General features: G+C 40.6%; 1 protein-coding gene and 1 non-coding gene across 2 annotated transcripts; one reads left to right on the top strand and one right to left on the bottom strand.

Moving 5' to 3' along the window:
* Nucleotides 1–427: 427 nt before the first annotated feature.
* sacm1la (SAC1 like phosphatidylinositide phosphatase a) lies at nt 428–17,647 on the bottom strand. Its single transcript, XM_034544701.1, has 20 exons — nt 17,519–17,647; nt 16,162–16,259; nt 14,654–14,728; nt 14,437–14,564; nt 9,376–9,525; nt 7,406–7,465; nt 7,294–7,327; nt 7,060–7,161; nt 6,863–6,948; nt 6,654–6,740; nt 6,509–6,577; nt 6,349–6,428; nt 5,463–5,561; nt 5,252–5,390; nt 5,035–5,104; nt 4,822–4,894; nt 4,626–4,719; nt 4,164–4,256; nt 4,022–4,079; nt 428–3,741 (listed from the first exon to the last, which is right to left on the bottom strand). The coding sequence occupies exons 1-20, from the start codon at nt 17,545–17,547 to the stop codon at nt 3,605–3,607; spliced, it is 1,761 nt and encodes a 586-aa protein (XP_034400592.1). The 5' UTR covers nt 17,548–17,647; the 3' UTR covers nt 428–3,604.
* A 1,547-nt stretch (nt 17,648–19,194) lies between these two features.
* Nucleotides 19,195–19,263, top strand: LOC117739910. The gene has a single exon (XR_004610473.1). It is a non-coding gene; the product is annotated as a small nucleolar RNA SNORD52 (small nucleolar RNA).
* The last annotated feature ends 704 nt before the right edge of the window (nt 19,264–19,967 follow it).

The raw sequence follows: 19,967 nt of genomic DNA, 5'->3' as shown, positions 1-19,967 counted from the left end.
GACCGGCTCTTTACCCTCGCTAGACTACTGGAGTCTACTACTGGTCCTGATGGTCCCAACCAGTCTATATGTGCTTTGTGGACTTGGAGAAGGCTTTCGACCGGGTGCCTGAGGGTTTTTTGTGGGGGGTGCTGCGGGAGTATGGGGTGCCGGACCCGTTGCAATGGGCCAGCCGGTCTCTGTATGCCTGCTGTAGGAGCTTTGTTCGTATTCTTGGCAATAAGTCAGACAGGTTCCTGGTGGGTGATGGCCTCCGCCAGGGCTGCCCTTGATCAGCGGACCCGTTGGTGACTTTCGTAGCATAACCTTCAGACAGCTGTACAGCGCAGGGTTGCATCAAACAAAGTATCTGCTTGTGTGCAATATCCTTTAAACCAATTTCTTAATTATCCAAAGTACAAACAAATGTTGAAAGTGTTTCATTTTATACGCTTGAATATATACTTTATTCTTTAAATGAAGAATGAACTCTCCACACATTTCAAAATCCCCAAGAAAAAGAAAGCTAAGGCCCTTGGTCCAAATGAACACGTTGTAGTAAAGTGTGCTCGTCATGTTACACCACACATATCACATCGTACACTTCAGCGGAGCAGTTATGTTTGGAAGCTAAACGTTTATAAAACACACAGTAAAGACTTAATGACCACATCCCAGAACAAATCAGTGGAACCTGCAGCCGCACACGAAGGACGGATCGGTTCTTATTGTGATAGCAGGGGAACATGTCCAAGCATACTTCAAATAAGGTGCAGCACTTCCACTCACATATTATACTGTGTTACATCTGCAATTAGAGCTCTCATTTGGAAAATGTACAGGCATTACAAGGATATGTCCATGAGACAGATTTCACCTCCACAGATTACATATGAGACATTTGTGTGAAAAGTATTTTGAAAAGAACAACTTTGCCCGAGGCCCAGTTCCTCCTGCAGCTCACTAGCAGCTCCACAACAACTGATCAAGACCAGAAGAAAGTAGAGCTAACCTCCAGCCACAGTGTCTGTATTCATATCCACAAGCTATATTGTGTAAATAAGAGATCATTATATGTTGTGCATGGTTTATCTTTTTTGCAATCTGTACCGTCTCGTTGGACAACCTATGATTATGCATAAGTTATGTTGATCTCACAAGGCTCTTTCATTTACACAGTTTTCTTGTTCACAAGATTTCTTTCTTGTGTGCACACGATTTAAAGAGTATTTCTCAGGACTTTAGGACTCCATAAATAAGAGGACTTTGACCAATACTGTAATACAAAGTTAGATCGTTCAGATCAGAATCACCTCTTGGAAACACTAGCATGATCATAAGTACATACACATTCTACTTCATGAATAATCACTCGCTCACCTAATGACATGTAGCCTACCACTCATTGTTCTGATCTGATACATGAGATAATGTTCACACTGCAGGAATGATCCTAAACACATCATAGACAACTAACAGCATACTTCCTGCATATGAAACAATACACAGAAAGGAGAAGACAGGGGCACTAGACTTCTACAGAAGACTATCTTTCATTAACATCTGAGTGTCGAAGCTAAATCCTCTTTAAGTATTAGCTGAATGGATCAACGTCTTTTTGCTCTCTGCTGAGGGGCAGGAATGGAAGGCTGCATTTGGACTCCTCTGGACCGCAGCAACACAGTCCCCGATCCTCTAAGAGGAAACTGAACCAGACTGAACACATGAATGAACAAATGCACGGTAAACTGGAGCCTTCGTGGTTACTAATGCATGTTTAGGTCTGAGATCCAAGTTAATCACCGTTAATAATCCTCTAAAGTATTTGGACTTCACCACAACATAAGTATCTGATATTGTCAAGACACAGTAAACATTAGATTTTAAGACATTGCAATATAAAGATCTTAAATGGAGGTCAGAATGGTAACAGTGTGCGTAGGCCATCATTCTTTCAAATATGAGAGGAATGATGAAGCCCACATGGACACACCGTGAAACACATGCACCTTTTCACCCAACATATTGAGACACTGATGTTCTGATATGACCACAAAACAACATCCGATATCTCCGGCTAACAATTACAATTAAAGCCACAATGTGAAGAATTTGAAATGCTTGAATTCAAACAGCTGCCATGGATCAACCCAGGGACACAGAGATGGACAGAGACCATTTCAGTAAAAACTGCTACAGTCTAATTGATCGGACAGACAAATTAACCTAGTTGGTAACGGTCCAGGTCCAGAAATGGCAACTTTAGGAGGTTCTATTTCTCTTGGATGACCATCAAAGAACAGTGCAGACACTGTAAGGCCACTAACAACAACCTGTGTCCATCTCATCCACACGTCAACATTATTCAGGCTATTTTTCTACTAGCACACTAGAGATGTAGACAGACACCGTCCTCAGTCACCATCCTGTCTATAAAGCTCTATGTCAGTCACCATCCTGTCTATAAAGCTCTATGTCAGTCACCATCCTGTCTATAAAGCTCTATGTCAGTCACCATCCTGTCTATAAACCTCCATGTCAGTCACCATCCTGTCTATAAAGCTCTATGTCAGTCACCATCCTGTCTATAAAGCTCTATGTCAGTCACCATCCTGTCTATAAAGCTCTATGTCAGTCACCATCCTGTCTATAAACCTCCATGTCAGTCACCATCCTGTCTATAAAGCTCTATGTCAGTCACCATCCTGTCTATAAAGCTCTATGTCAGTCACCATCCTGTCTATAAAGCTCTATGTCAGTCACCATCCTGTCTATAAAGCTCTATGTCAGTCACCATCCTGTCTATAAAGCTCCATGTCAGTCACCATCCTGTCTATAAAGCTCTATGTCAGTCACCATCCTGTCTATAAAGCTCCATGTCAGTCAATTGTTTGATCAAGCACAAGAACAGACCCATTTGAACCGCTCAACTAAATGAAGATGCAGGCCGAGAGCAGCACATTTCATGGCTCGCCAAAGTGCCAAATCGCATAGATACTAGCCAAGTTAGTGTCATAGAAAGACATATTGTTCACTCAGTTCCATACAAATCAGCCAAATATTCATATTTCATATGCTAGTTTGTAAGGCTTGTTGCATTCAAAACTCCATATGTACATACTGCACAGAGTGCACTGTTGGTTTCATTGTTCCTGTTAGGGCGGGACATCTTCCAAGCACTATCATTTCTATTGGTCTGTATGGTTTGGTGACATCATGACACAAATGTGGAATAAGAAAATGAGCAGTAGTGTTAGGTAGTTTTTTTGAGAAAACTAAAGAACATTGAAACAGTAAAATAATGCGCCATCACAAATCCTCCGTATAACTGACAACATAACAGTTGTCAGTTATCAGCTATACATAACACCAACAAAACCAGAAAAAACAACCTCAAGATACAGTATGTAAATATAATGTAAACCATGTGACGGAGTGTGTGCAGAACAAATGAAGAAGGTAAATGATGTTTGAGTCAAACAGCAGACAAGTGGTTTTGGAGGAGAAGGTGTGGAGGGTAGCATGGAGGCATCCGATCAGTCTGGAGTCCAGACCTGGGGAAGAAGATGGTGAGGACGAGGTATCTGGCTCTAGATACTCCTCACATACACACACTCACACACACTCAGTCCAGCTTCTCCTTGTGAACCAGTTTGGGGGCGTCCACAAAGTCTTGGCCGTTGAAGAGGATGATAGTGGCTGTGATGGCACTAGCAGCCCCCCAGAACAGCACGTAGGCCAGGGTCTCTGTCCATGTGTCACCTACAAGACAAATTGCAGTCATTTATTCTGGTTGTCAAAGATATAAGTCTTCTGAAGCTCTTCCATCTCACACACATGGGACTACATTCGCTTCTATTTCAATGAACACAGCAGTGTACAGGCCCGAGTTACAGCTTCATTTTACTGGTCCTATACACATGCAGCTGTCATCCAAGGCAGCTGTTTTGGCTACAAGTCTATTTATTTTGTTTTACAGCCCTGACGGTTTGAACCAACATAGATGATACGAGTGTACACCGATGAGCAGAGAAGAACTTACCAGCCATGAGAAGACAGACGATGCACATGGAAAATGCCACCAGCATAATGATGGGAAGCTGCAAAAAGAGCAGGATTTAAAAGGTTACACTTCCAGTCACATGAACTGCTGCTGCTGAGAGGGACAATGCAGATATACTGACTGTGAGGAACTTCCAGTCCTTCTGCACACGAAGAGGAGTGGGTCCATCAGACTCATCGACAGCAAAGTTACCGAGAAACAGGTCAATGGAATCCTGAAACCAACAAATCAACATGGACAAAATGTTAAACATGACAGGTTAAAGCTAGCTATGTATGAATTGGACATTATAGTGTGACATGAACAGGAAATAGAGAAGCACCTGCGTATTATGTGGATTCTCGTCTCACAGAAAATGCAACATAAACATTTAACCACAACTTTGTTCCAAAGATTCTGCTATAGTGAAGGTGTGCATTAACTATTTATTAAATAACAATGTGCTGTGTGTATTAATAGATACAATCTATGTTTATCTTTCACTGACAAATTGAAGGCAGCCTTGTGTTAGTTTAGTCTATGGAATATTGGCAATTAAGTTTCCCACTTATTTCAATGATGATGCATCTACAACACATCATACCTGTCTGAATCCATCAGAGAAGTTGTTTTTGTAGTAGCGGATCATTGAGTTCCAGCCGTCCATCAGCAGCCCCCATCTGGTCCTCTTCCCCGTCCTGATGGAGAAATCAGGTTTGATTAAGTACTGCAGGGGGTTTCCAGGAAACAACAACATATTGGTCCACTGATGTGTGAGATAGGATGGAACGGTACTGTACCGTGTGAAGTCTGTTTTCAAGGCTCCAGTTCCTGCGTACTGTACAGCGCATGCATTGGCGTTGTCGGCCCATGCTGGTTAGAGTACACACAGAGAGGAGTGAGGCTACACACACACACACACACACACACACACACACACACACACACACACACACACACACACACACACAGTAACAACACATGCTTACAGTCCAGCATACAGAGGACATTACCATTCTTGTAGATCTTTTCAAACTCAACCTGCTCTTCAACCCGCTGACCCACATTCAGAACCCCCATCCTCTGTGCACACACACAGGCACAATACAAATAACAAGACTCATGTTAAATTCAATAATCTGCACCTTTCCAAAATAACATGACATGAATGTATACATAGGAATTACTCCCCAATTGTGAGAGGCTGAGCGGTAGTGAGGTTAAAAATACCTGAAGCTGAGACTGAAGGGAGCGCCGAGCCAGCAGGCTCTGGATGACGTTGGTCCTGTCCAGGCAGTCCATGCAGTTACTGCGGAAGAGTCCTCTCTGTTGGGCCACCGTCTTCCCCTCTGGGTTCACCATGAAGTAACTGCACAAAGAGACACGTTTGAATATTCCTACACAACATGTAATATCCCCGGACAGATGCTGCTGAAGTTACCTGTATTGATCTTGTGTCTCAGCAACATCATCCACTAAGATCTGGAGACGGTCCCACCTCATGTGGCTGCACTCTTTGTGGAAGTCGAAGGCTACGTAACTGAGGACATGGGACACAATGTCATAGTATCAAAGTGCTATCGTCAGGTTAGGAGATGTCTTCATCGTGTTTCTTTGGTCAGGCAGTATTCATTTACTACTCATTTTAGCTCATCTAGCTACTTCATTACATTCATTTTTTATTCTAAAAATAGCTTAATAGATCAAAGCGGAACACCTAATGACATTAACAACTCAGACATGTTAATTATATGGCTGAGGAAAGTTATATCAATATGCTTGAACACAAGCTAATCTCACTCAAACGGGTGATGTCATCATGTAGGAAGTGTGTAGCTGCTCCATAGATGATGAATGGGAGACTGATTTTGTGTTTTTTCTTTTTAATACACAAATTAGTTTTATTCTATTGCAGTGACCCAGAAACATTCCCCTGGCGCTCAGTGTCATCGAACATCTCTCCCTACTCTTTGCTTATGAAGCGGCTCCACACTTTAGACTGGATGACATCACAGATCTGGGTTTGGGAGAGAGTGGTTTGTGTTCACTATTTGACCTGTGGTAGTGGACTCTCAGGAATAACATGTATGAATTTAGAAAATGGTCATAGTTCTCCTTTAACAAGATTCACTATGCATGTTCATTTTATGACCACTAGCCTCCAAACTGGTTTAAAACCACTGACGCCGGCCTAACCCTAACAGAAAGCATAAAAAGAGGAAAGCAGCTCAGCGGGTAGTAAATAAATTGGACTACTGACCTGATGACATCATGGACCATGTGCTCAGTGAACATAAATATAGTAAAAGTCCTGGAGGGACACTTACTTGAGCATACCATTGTTCATGCCAGACACCATCTTGGCAAAAGCCTGCTCTAGTGGCTTCTCTGAGCCCTTCTGGTTCACCTGGAAAAAACAAGACAACACAAATTGGCCTCAGATATTGTTCAAAGAAAGAATGTAAGGAGCTTGATTAGGGTCCTCACCAGGTTCAGAATAGTTTGCTTCCCATAGATGAGGAACTGAGAGTCAAAATGCCTCTGGAAACCATCCATCTACACAACATTTTCGAATGGTTAGCATTTTCACACTCCACCATTAAAAAGCACACAGAAACAGAAAGGCTCTCACGTGATTGGTGGTTTTGTTGATCACAGGTTTAGGTTTGTATTTGAGGTTGGGCCTCTGACTCCAGTAAAAGGGGATGGAACCTCGTGTCTGGGGATGAAAAAAAGGGAAATCTGCATTTCTCAAACTTGAAGAAAATGTTGCACAGAAAGACGTAGAAAAGGCCAGGTACCAATGAGCCATATTCAAATAGTCTTTAACAGCATACTTGCCTGTATAAATGAAGCCTTTGCTCCCTCATACAGAACTATCTGCTCAGTCTCCACAAAATTGGCAGCATGACCTTCAGAGTCGATGCCTGGAGGCAGCAGGACAGAGAGCACACATGAGCAGCTAGCAGTGAGGCGGACCTTCATACCTTCATACTGCAGATCAACAAAGAGACGGCGTCATTGCACAGAGGGTTTACCTCTAACATAGTATCTGACGCCGGCCCGGAAGCAGCTCCTCCTGGATATGAGGATCCACTCAAAGATCTTTCCGTTTATACGGCATGGCTTCATTACGATGACTGCACAAGGAGGGTCAAGGAAACGCTTTGCTCAGCAGTTTCTCTCATCTGATCTACCGTGTGTTGGAGATCAGATGAGATGCCCCATGCTCATTAGAAAGCACCAGATACTAGATTCAGTGAAAAGGATACATCCATGGACAACAGGAAGTGCAAACTTATGAAGCTACGAGGAAACAGTGACAGTTATTGTCATGAAATAAGTAGAAGAACATGGAGTGAAAATCAAATGGGCCAACAGTACCTCTGGTTGTGCAGCCAGCTCTCTCAAGAGGTTCCCATTCCACACAAACCTCTGATCTGCCTGAAAACCACATCAACACATTATTCACCAGGCACAGAATCAAAGGCATGATCATTATGATGAACTGAATAGAATCAAAACACACAGAGATTATGTATAAACAATGTACTAGGGGCAGGGAAATGGACTTATTTAGATTGTATTAATATTGGACAATGGAAGTCAATTTATATGTTTATTCCAATTATGGATGAATACAAATATACTTTTATGTTTTAAAAGTAGCAAGAAGTTGCACAGTGAGAAAAACAAATAATGTATAGAAATCAAAGTTTCTAATCGTAATAGCCCTCTGAATCAGAATCCTATGGTGGGGTGCCTGCAGATCCCCACCCTGATAAAGACTATAATACATCAATCATTTGAACAGTCATTTAGGCATTGTCACATATTTGTGTAAGAAACATGCATAGAAAACTCTAGTACATTATGATCTTGTACAAACCATTTATAAACTACAAAGAGATATATTTTTCTGATTGTAAACTAATCAAAAGAAAAGATCAAGGCAAACAGGAAGAACAATAAATATAGCAAACTGTCAATGAACAAAGTCTCATTCTCAATAACAAGAAGTATCAGTAAAAACGGCCTACGATAGATCATTAAACTGTTACAAATCTAAATATAACTTGACGGTTAAATCACAAAGGAAATATTGATATTGACCAGTTTCCTTGATATTGCACACAAGTGAATTGTCAGTTTCTACTGGAGCAGCGTTGATTGTTAAGTGTGACAGAAGTGAAGCAGCCTCTCACTAAAGAAGCTCTTCCTAAGCCTGCATGCTTTAGAATAATACATGTTATGGGGTCATGTTGGAGCTGTGCTTCTTGTATCCTTGTTGGAGTTTCACCATCACAGTCACATCAGAATCAAGTATCTTAGTGAAAGTGGAGTCGGATTCTCTAAACACCACCGTTTTTCTAATTCCTCATGAACTCTCCTTCACATCTTTCCTTGACTCTGTGGCGATTGCCATAGAGGTCAAGGAAAGGTGGTTAGGAATAGACATTAGGAGGTCATTTTTGGACTGTGTCAGTCCCTCACTTCTCTGACTTCCTGTCTGTTGCTCTCAGCCCAAGCCCATTGGTTCCTACTGAACTCATAAATACACTCAACTTCCTGTTTATTATGTACACCTATTGCAGTTTAAAGGTACCATCACATGTGTGAATGCAGGCCAGTGACCAGGTGGTGTTCAAGCTGAAGGTTTACCAGATGTGAATGTGCTTCACCACCAGAAGGCCCCTTGCTCACATAGAATGGAAGTGAGTGTATATGTTGTGCATGTGTGCCTGTGCCTCAACTGTGTGGTCATGCTGTTGCATTGTACTGCATCACACAGAGAGTGTGTTTCTGTTATTTAGCTGGAGAAAAATTATAGAAACATCTGTCAGTAAACAAATATGTATAGTATATACAGTTGAACGAACACCTCTCAAAAAGTTTAAACAAAAACACATCAACAACTGGATATATTGCAGGACTGTTGAATCCATCTGTATGAGTGATATCCAGGTGTACCCAATAAACTGACAACTGAGTTTACAGTTAAAGGCTCAGTAATTCCCTGAAACAGCTGATCTCTTTAGATTTCAGCAGACATTACTCAAACAGGAGGAAGTAGTGCATTTATTGGGGACTATTTTTAGTCCACATTTGGTGCTCTAGTGAGTATTTGTATTTGGGATTGATCCGAATAAACTCCAGTTCATGGTGATGAAGGAACAACAGCGAGGCTCATTGACCATATTCACACGCACCACAAACTCCGATGTGCTACAGACTGAGCACAACCAGATAACCACTTCAGTTCCAGGATGTATTTGGGCATGTCAGACCACTGGAGTGGTTACCATAAATAAAATAGGGTGAAACTCTGTGAGGCAACAGATGGGGTGTCTTACCCTCTCCAACAGACTCATTTCTTGGAAGTCGGGGCTGGTGTTGGCCAGCCGCTGCAGAGTGTGTGTCAGGTCGTAGTCAGTGCAGAAGTAGAAGCCGTCGGTCATCAGCACATTGTTGATCATGGACAGGAAAGTCTTATTCTCCTGAGACTTGGGGCGGAAAGAACACAGACTTTTAGAACTCAGGAAACTCATGACCATGCACTTTGCAGAGAACTGCATACTCGTGTTCTACTGGTGCTGTGTGTTCGGGATGCACCCATCCTTCCTCCTCTCTTTCTAGTGTCTGCCAACACTGAGACACCAGCCCTCTCTTCTACCTACATTGAGAGGGGAATGGCTCCCTGCATGGACCATCTTTTCAGGTTACCATTAAGCCTCGGACAGCTGTGGAGCCGTCATAGTTTCATGCTGCATAACATAACCTTTATCTTCTGTAAAGTTGTGCGGCTCAACCCGCAAAACACATGATGCTGAGCATGAGGGACAAGTATTGTTTTTGAGGTGGGGTGAAATGTTCTTATTGTTTCAAAAAGATCCTGTCTTTTCCTTGTGTCTGACGGTGAACTCAGACAGATGCTGCTTCACTAGATGATGGAGATGAGGCAGGTTGAACTCACTCTGTTGCTTCGTCCTCCATCTTTCAGTGGGTTTAATGGACTTCATGGGCCAAACACGGGATTCAGTCATGTCAGAAGCACACGAGGCAAATCCACACGATTTTCACACAAATGTAAGTCTTTGATGAGCTATGTAACTACCGGCTTTTCTCACTCAAATTTAAGAATTTGGAAAGTTGGTTTGGAAATATATGTAACATTTTTATTTATAACTAATACAATACTGGTTAGCTTCAGCCTTTTAGCATGGCCTCATGTATGTAGCCACCATGTGACTAGAGCAATGTGACTAAATGTTCCTTTCACTGACGAAGAAGACAGTTGGTAACTAGAAATGAGTGCTTTTTGTTACCTCCATCTCAAATCACAGACCCATTGTTTAAAAATGAATACGAATTTGAATAGTAAACCTGCATTATTATCGCCGTCAACTGCTTGACAGGCGTGGCAACAGTAACTAAGGCTGCTGCTCTTACATCATTCCATTCTGTCTTGTGAAGAGGAAGCCAACAGCGCTGACTGTCGTGCCGGGCTCATAGAATGCGTTTGCTAAGCCACAGCCCATTATTAGTTTGACACGCCCCAGTGTTTTACCATGAAGAATACGCTGCAGATGAATAATGCACTGAAATGAGATAGCACAGTGAGAGTCCAGACTGTAAAGACTAACCGATCCTGAAACAGGAGCTCTCACTTAGAGAGACACATGGAACAGAGGGGGATGGTGTAATGGACCATCAACAGAAGCAATAAAAGTATTCCAGCCCTACTATCATGCACCTCATTGGTCAGCCACATTCAGAAATGATAAGAAAATATAATGGAGGACATCATTTGACAATTTAAGTTCCATTTTGACTGCCAGTGGTCACTAATGTAATAATTCCAAAAAATCAAAGACCAAAGTTCGTCCCAAAGAGCATTGATGACCTCGGAGCAGATATAATTGGCTATGAATAACTGCAAGAAGGAAATGACCCGGGTGAAGACGTTTATAAAGAATTTTTAGTTGATTTGCTGCTATTATTGTAAAGGGCCTTTAATTGGGCTCTAGGTGTTGACATTTGTCAATACTACTAATTCCATTCTAACAGGAATTCAGAAAGAAGGTAAAGATCTTACAGAATGGAGTTCATACAGGCCAAATGAATTGTTACATGTTAACAAATATTAACTAGTAATCTATCTCTTTAGGAAAGAGAATTACCACTCTTACTGACTCAGACCAAACACATTTCATTTAAAAAAAGACAATACACAACACGTATGAAACGTTGAGGCTCATTTAAACGAATAAAATATATTGTTCGAAATTCAAGAAAGCTTTTGAAAGGTAACAATGACATTTGAAAAACACAGAAACATTTTGGTTTTCATTCAGTTTTCATGAATAGGCTGAGAGCAATGTACTCTGTATAATAATGAGAAACTGATGATATAAATGATGGGCAATTGGACAAACAAATAAAAGAGGACTTCAATAGATGGAAGATAAGTGTTGATTGATCAGTTGCAATGACTATTGCTTCTTGTTTTTCTTTCAATCTGTATATAAGTGGAAAGAAAACACAATCCAACATGATGCTCAATAAATTACTAAATAATAAAGCATAAAAAATGGCTATATTTTGAGAGTCAAATCTGAATCTTCAACATAACCAGTAACATGTTCATGTCAGGTAGATGTAGAACTACAATGTTTTCCTCTAAAGTAGAAGAACATTGCACCACACAATGTACATGTTATTACTTTTTTATCACTTTGAAGCAATATTGATTTTGAAAACCCTACATACATTACACCTCATAATTATGTTGACATTCCTTTACTGTTTATTTATTATATTTTACAAATTTGTAATTTGTGATTTTGGGCTATATAAAATAAACTGAATTGAACAAATTGAATTGAAGTTTGTCTTGTGTAGAAGTACACAGTAAGTAGTATACAGTTGAGTTGCTTATTTGTAAGTGCTTTGAGGGCCTTTAAATTATTTCAGGGTACAATGAGTGAAATAATTCCATATTTTTCATATCTAAGCCAGCCCGGCTAACAGAAAGCGGTGTGAAAGACCCAGAATGAGAAGGAGCAGAGCCAAAAGAAAGAGCTCAACCGAAAGGAGAAACAAGCAGCCTTTCACCCAGGTGACAAGGCTGCATACAGCATCACCAGAGCAAGAGTGAAAGCTGGCATCAAGGAGGCAAAGAAAAGGCGTCAAGAGAGACCTCAACACCAACAACACTAAAGAGATGTGGCAGGTGATCCAGAATGTCACTACAATAGCAGGAGCTCATCATGATGCCTGATGAGATGAACACCTTTTAGACTCTCCTCAACAGAGAACCAGCTGTGAAGTCTGCCAGAGGACCGGCCACTGTCGGTATCCTCAGAGGATGTGAGGAAAACCCCATGAGAGTGAATACGAGTAAAGCTGCTGGGCCTGTACTGAGAACATTACATTACATGTCATTTAGCTGACGATTTCATCCAAAGCGACTTACAATGAGTGCATTAAACCATGAGTCCAAACTCAGAACAACAAGAATCGAGAAAGTAACAATTTCTTCAATAAAGTTAAACTACAAGTAAGTAGTATTGTAAGTCGCTTTGGATAAAAGCGTCAGCTAAATGAAATGTAATGTAATGTACTAAAGTGCTACTACGGCGCTACCTTCCCTATTCAAGGTATAGTCAAAAAGATGTGTTTTTAGTTTGTAGAGACTTCCTGCTGTCCTGATGTCAATGGGGAGCTCGTTCCACCAATGAGGAGCCAGCACAGCAAACAGTCGTGACTTTGAGTGTTTAGCTCGTAGTGACGGAGCTACAAGCCGATTGGCAGAAGCCGAGCGAAGTGAACGAGGTGTGCCACAACATGTGCCAACCAGCTAACTGATGTCATCACCGATATTGTCATCATATCAGTCACATGAGAGAGTTAAAACGTCAAAACAGACCCCTAAAACATCTGCAGTGTCCAGTCTAAATGACCACTACCCTGTGAAACTCTGTGCTTTGACCAACTGTATTTTCAGCAAATCAGAAACAACCTGCCAGCCAGTCTGGACTCTCAATGTACCATTAAAATGTAGTTGTTAGCCACTGACTCAGTAGGCTATATCCCCTCATAATTTAGGCCTTTACTTGTAATGATAAGTTAGTCTTTAAAGTGGACCCCTGCAGTGCATGTCATGGTCCATTTTACTGTAACAAGATACAATGCTAGAAATAAATATGGCCAGTATTTAGCCCGTGTTTTGGGCTCCAGTTTCCCATTCTATCTTATCCAACTCTCTTAACAGCACACATTTAAAATCATTGCTGCTAATCAGAGTTAAAACACAAACATTGAACATTTGCAGGTAGCAAGCCCCTGAACATCATCAACTGAAGCACACATGCTCACCAATCTAATAGTCAATTGTTTAAAACAAGATGTAATGTCTTCCAACTTGCATGTGCTACCATGTGTGTTTCCTCAACAAAACAAATATTCTTCTGCATAAATGTTAATATGAGCCTGAACGTAGCTCTTCCTTTACAGATGGCCTTGTGCCCCATTTTGGGAGCTCCTCTGACAGATTGTATGGCAGTTCATTCTGCAAAACAGACTATAATTTTCCAGGATAACAAAAGATTTTACTTTGTCTAATTTCTCATGTGTTTTCATAGACATATGGGAACCCTGAGGTTTCATTTCATTCTCTGATTTCTAAATGAAAGCGGATAATGAATTTATTTGAGTTTTTGAGATGTTCTGTATTATATTTTTGTCTGTACTCTCATTACTACTATACTAAGTGTTTTAGGGATCAACTAGAAAATAAATGTCTTGTTATGTATTTTAGCTCACAATTGTGATATATGTAATCATCGCAATCATGATTTAACAACATCTGATGTGATGACAGTTGTGAGGTTGTTTTCTTCTCTCAATCAAATCTGATCAAACCACACTCACCCAGTCTAGATGAAGCAGACCAGACTGTCAAACTCTTATTAAATAACATTGTTGCTTATTTAATCAATATTCCATGCTGCTGAGAAATATGTAAAAGTTTGAAACCAATCTTTCAGGAGCTTTAAAGTCAAATACATACCAACATTTTGTGAAATACATCTCACCCAGAGTCAGAAGAGTTTCATTTGATTGTGTCCAGTCCAGAGATTGGTCCTGGAAGAGTTTGGACTTGAAGCAGAGGAAACTGCTAGCTAGGCCAGCTACGTTTAAATATATGTTGTGTTTCTCTGTTCACCTCTGACACTGAACATTGTTTTGAAATAACAATGACTCTAGGTTGTACTAAAACAGTGCCTGCATGGAAATGGGTAAACACCAGCACCAAGATTTAATAAAAGGTGAATCTGCAGCTCATTTATTAGTGGTGCATTTTCTAAAGAATCATTGTCTTTTGCAGTTTTTGAGAGAATAGTCTTGCTGACCTGGATCTCTGAGAGATGCAGCACAGTCTTCTTATAAGAGATCACGTCAAAATCCACAGCCTTCCACACAGCGTGGCCCAGGAGGCTGCCCACATTCCTCTTCCTGGTGATGACTATCAGGTACATCCCTGTGTGGTGGAAGTGGGCAGTCACAGCTGTTTTACTGCAGGCTTCAGAGACATGCTCAACAAAGTACAGACAGCACCACGGTACCTACCTGCTACCAGGCGGACGGTTCCCATGATGCCACATATAGGTCTGGTGACTGCTGAGGGGGGGATGTCTATTTTACCTGAGAAAGCACCACAACGGTTCAAACGTTACATGCTTTAGAAAAGTACTTTCACTTTCTATTTGATCTGCATTCTCAACTTCCTGGTTATGGGATTCAACTATTAAATGTAAGACTGATTGATAAAACACAACAAATAATATACAATACGCTCATATCGTTACCTCGATAGTGATTAAGTGTTATACGTTTCACAATAGTCCAAATCGTAACAACCATATATCCATTTTGTTTGCATATTCTTTTATGAAAAAAAAGAACAGAAAATTAATTTTCAGTCTGGCTTTTAATTGAGCTTTATTTATTATACTTTACCTTTTTAGTCTGGCTTTTAATTGAGCTTTATTTATTATACTTTACCTGTTTAGTCTGGCTTTTAATTGAGCTTTATTTATTATACTTTACCTTTTTATTCTGGCTTTTAATTGAGCTTTATTTATTATACTTTACCTGTTTAGTCTTGCTTTTAATTGAGCTTTATTTATTATACTTTACCTTTTTAGTCTGGCTTTTAATTGAGCTTTATTTATTATACTTTACCTGTTTAGTCTGGCTTTTAATTGAGCTTTATTTATTATACTTTACCTGTTTGGTCTGGCTTTTAATTGAGCTTTATTTATTATACTTTACCTTTTTATTCTGGCTTTTAATTGAGCTTTATTTATTATACTTTACCTGTTTAGTCTGGCTTTTAATTGAGCTTTATTTATTTAAAATCCTGCCTCTGTTTCCTCACTGTATATTGATGATATTTGTCCTGGCGTTTACTCAGTTTTTTGTTTATTTAGAAAAATAGCATGTAATAGCCGAATAGGGCAAACATGAGAAAAAGGCTCAGTCTGTTGGAAAATGGTAACAACTTCATTATTAAAGCCAGGGGTATACAATGACAGCCTGACATATATCATATAACATGATTTTATACTAGGACTTATTATAGGAGCTGATGTTGAATTTCAAATCCTTGCCGTAATATGTCATATGCATAAACACAGCCAAAATGAATGAAAAATGTAATGTCTAAAAGTAAAAGATGTCCCTATGGCTCACGAGTTAGGAGAGGTTTGAATATTAATTTGATCAATCTACCATCAAGCTTCATCAGACTCAGAATTTTCCCATCCTACCAACAATGGTTCTAATATGACACACTCCTCTGTCCATATGTATAGAGAAATGTACTGTATGTTGAAATACAGGACAACACTCTAGAAGATTGCGTTCACCTTTTTTGTTCATAAAGCTTGAACATGTACATACCACTTACATGATCACTCATGTCAGGTACATTTCTTGACATTTTTTTTAGAATAAATCTATATGCAGCAAATACATGTGGAGAGTGAAAACAAAGCTTAAAGCTGAGGGTTCAAAGGTGAGACACCAGAGCTGAAAGCATGTTGTCTTGCTTATTGAACTGTCAGACTTTCTACCTGTGAGGGTCATTTCATTTGAGACCCTGTCGATTGCCAGCACAGCATCAGCCCCCTCATCGCAGGCCTCGATGAAGAACTTCTCTGGGGTTGTGTGCCTGGTAGAGAAGAAGGGAGATGCTCAAGTTGAGTTTAAAGTAACAACGTGAACATCAATTCATTTTGTCACAGATTATCTGTCTCATATACAACGGTCAGGGTATAGTGATAGTTTGAGCAAATATGACAAAAAGTGGTTTCCAATAAAGTTATCAACTGCAGCTTTAAATGGACCAGAGATCATTGCGACAACTTGAGTGGCCCCGCTCTAAGTCGCTGCAGCATAAGAATGTGACGTGTAATGCAGTCGTGACACAACCCCACAATCACCCGATTGTTGGCCTTCCACGCCTCAAATGCCTGAGCTCCACCAACACACAGAAGGATTACTGTTTAGGGACCACGCCCCAACTGTTTGTGTGGGTTACCAACAACATGAAACTTGCTTGATTTATCCATCACAAGTAATATCCTGATGTTGTAGTTGTGGTATTGGGATTGATTTAAAAGCTGCACCATTGTGTAATCATTGTCCCAAAGGGTCATTATTATACTGGAGACCTTCTTGAAAGTGAGGTAAGAAAAGCAAAAAGAGTCGGAGCCAAGATGAAGCTAAATGCTGAGGTCATGAGTCATGTATTTAATCACACAACAACAACATCGATTTTCTGTATGTTTGATCTCCCTACAAAATGGTCTAAATACTGTTTTAAAGGATACTCCACAATGCCAGAATGTATCCGGTATAATGCAACGCCCCTTTTGTCGGACATATATCGAGCTTAGAATGAGCCTTACAAAATCACCATGTGTCTCTGGTGGAAATGGGACAGCAGGATCAACAGTGGTATGATCCTTGCCATGCACAGTGACACGTGCAGGGTGGTAGGACCATAGACTGTATGGTTTGAGGGGGGGTACACACAAGCTCTTTACAGCTGACCGAGTCACGTGAGAGAATAAAGAACGTCACGTTGACACCCCTGAATTGAAAAGCCAAAATATCCTGATTTCAGATGAGCAACAAACTCAGCAGGGTGAACATGAGCGGTTCGCTAGGAGAACTAACTGTGTGTTCGCACTAACCGATCACAGACAGGAAGCACGGGGCAGAAAGATGCCAACGTGTTTTCTTCTCAAAGTGGAGAGAAACTCTGGTTCCTGTCCTGACCAGCTACTAACCCTGACCCCTAGCCCTGACCCTGACCTGATCGGACTAGCCGCTAACCAGCTCCTGCTTGCCCTCTCGTTGCTCTTTTATCAGACTTAGTAAAAGACTGATTAAAAAAAACCGATTCACTATATTATATGTACTTACAAATTATATCTCTCGTAGGCGGTCGCCATCTTCGCTCCGTCTACCTGACCTCAGTGTGACGACGGCAGCAGTGGGCGTGGTTTCTGTGTGTGTTGCCAGGTGCAAGTTGCAAAACCCACAGTCCGGCTGATCCAAGAGAACCTGGCATCCACGAGGCGAAAGGATGGATGGTACTTGTAGTTTAATCACTGCAATAAGATACCCGACCTTTGCATGTAGTACATAATTACAAATATTGAAAACTAGCCAATGAATGGCTTTATCCTGCTTCAGTGTTGAGCTTGAGTACTCTTTCAAATAGGTTCTCTGCTCAAATAGTTACAATTCCAGTTTACATCTTTGATTAATAACCAACGACATATAGCTTTTGTAGGGGCTCATATCTGTAAATATTACATGTTACCTTTTGACCTTTTTTTCCTATTCATATGAAATTGTCCTCAAATTGATAAGGAATTCACTTAGATGAACATCTTAAGACTTCAAATGAGACATGAGTTTACTTCATAAATACCCTAAAATTATTACTTTTTTAAAAACACATGTGCATAGTCATGATACATTGTTAGTAAGTGTGTCTTAAAGTTGTTCTTGTACTTTCTAATTTTTTTTAAATGTACATGTAATCCATGGTATTTGTATAGACTGTTGTGTAATTTGCACAAACAGGCATTATTGTGGCCACGACACGCGGCGATTCGAAGGACCAGTGTATATAAACCCTGGCCGGACGTTAGTTCAGCCTCTTTCTGACTGCGCTTTACTCTGTAGGTTGTCATCTCCAGTCATCCAGGGTGGGCACACATTTCACGACTTCAAAGAAACAATGGAAAGTAATGTGATGCCCAGTGAGTCTCTTCTTAACGGTCTCTTAAGGCTTATGACTCGTTACCTTGCGGAAAGGGAAGAAGAGCACCGCGTGCTGTGCTTCTCCCAGGCTGAGCACGTGGCACCGCGAGAAGACCACGGAAGTCCAGTTGGATGAATACAGTGAGTCAGTGCATATTAGACCGTTTCGAGAAATGCTACGTTAATGGCGCCATGATTTAGTGAGTTACTAACCTTACTGTGATGGTTATATAAGGGGATACGGTGCATTTAAAATAACGGCCTAGAAACTACTTATAATGCAGCTATAAATATGAAGTCACGCTTTAAAATGGTGTGTTAACTCTAACGTGTAATACAAAGGCATTCCATTCCTATGACCCCATGCAATTTTGAAACTAACTTTACTGTTTTTTTAATGTTTTAAAACTGCTAGAAATGTATATTTACTAATACTTCAATGAAAACTCTCCATGACTGCTGTTTTTCAGGCTCACTGATTTAAAGATGGCTGCATCTGAAGGCTACCAGTTGGTTCTCACGACTGCTTGGTGTCACAGTACTCTGGTCCTATCTTCAGTAAGTTGAGTGCCAGGATTCCACTGAATGTTATGCTACGTGCACAATATGCTTCTCTGATGATTCACTAGACTAGAGTCTCTGATTAAACCATGAAGCTCTTTCACAGTGCACTGAGCATGCATATTACTGATTCTCCATACAAACTGACCATGAGAACTAGTTCTGATGCTGTTGTATCTGTATCCACCAGGTGTATGGCATAGTGGGACTAGATGGAGATGCTCTCGGTAAGTCTGGGACACAAAGTCCTCTGTTTTTTTTTTTTGTGGAATGATGATTTCATAGACTAGAGTCTCTGACAAAAGCATGAAGTTATTTTCACAGTGCACTGACCACATAACCACACTTGGCATGTTCTTCCCCATTTACTGTAAATCATGTAGACCCATTGATATTGTTTAATGCGTCATAGTTTCTATAGCTCGTAGTCATTACAACATGTCTGCTTTTATGAAAGCAGCATTATCTTGGTGCTGTGACACAAATATGGACAGATGGTCTTAAAAGTTTATTGCATCACTTCAGTGACACTTATTATTCACTAGAAACTCCGACTTTGGCTCACCCAAATCACAAAATGTTTTAACACATTTTTGCTGCTACCTTATTGCGTTGAAACTAATCTAGTTATCTAGAACCACACAGACTAGTTTCTTTATAAACTACTTGATGACAAATGTGTAGTGTAATTGCAGTAATGGGGCTCAAACATACCAACAGGTGGGGTCCCCAATCATGTCTTTGCTCTGCCATGTGATGGTATTGATATACATTTGCCTTGTAGCTCGGCAGCACACGGAAAGGAGTCGGTGGGACAGTTTACCAGCCGCAATGCTCAACCCAGTGATGGATCCATTTTTCAGGTAATAGAGAAATGTCTGGGCCTGTACTGGGCTATACGCCCATACTATTGATATTGGTCAATGATGATTCAGTTGTTTGGTTCTACCTGATTTTTACTGAAGTCTACTCGCAGCGCACTGAGACTCAGCCGGAGCTTCTGTTGAATAACTAATGGTAGGCAAACACTGGTGTAACT

The sequence above is a fragment of the Cyclopterus lumpus genome, chromosome 11 (assembly GCF_009769545.1).
Source record: "Cyclopterus lumpus isolate fCycLum1 chromosome 11, fCycLum1.pri, whole genome shotgun sequence".
NCBI lineage: Eukaryota > Metazoa > Chordata > Actinopteri > Perciformes > Cyclopteridae > Cyclopterus > Cyclopterus lumpus.
The sequence above is the reverse complement of the archived record's forward strand: the minus strand, read 5'-3'. Positions and strand labels throughout refer to the sequence as shown.

Bases quoted from the DNA above. Each gene is read 5' to 3' on its own strand.
- sacm1la (XM_034544701.1), bottom strand. From the start codon at position 17,547: ATGGCGACCGCCTACGAGAGATATAATTT. The intron at 9,526-14,436 runs GTCAGCAAGACT...TTCCGCCCCAAG, and splicing joins TGCATCTCTCAGAGATCCAG to TCTCAGGAGAATAAGACTTT. The intron at 3,742-4,021 runs GTAAGTTCTTCT...TTTGTCTTGTAG, and splicing joins CGTCTGTCTTCTCATGGCTG to GTGACACATGGACAGAGACC.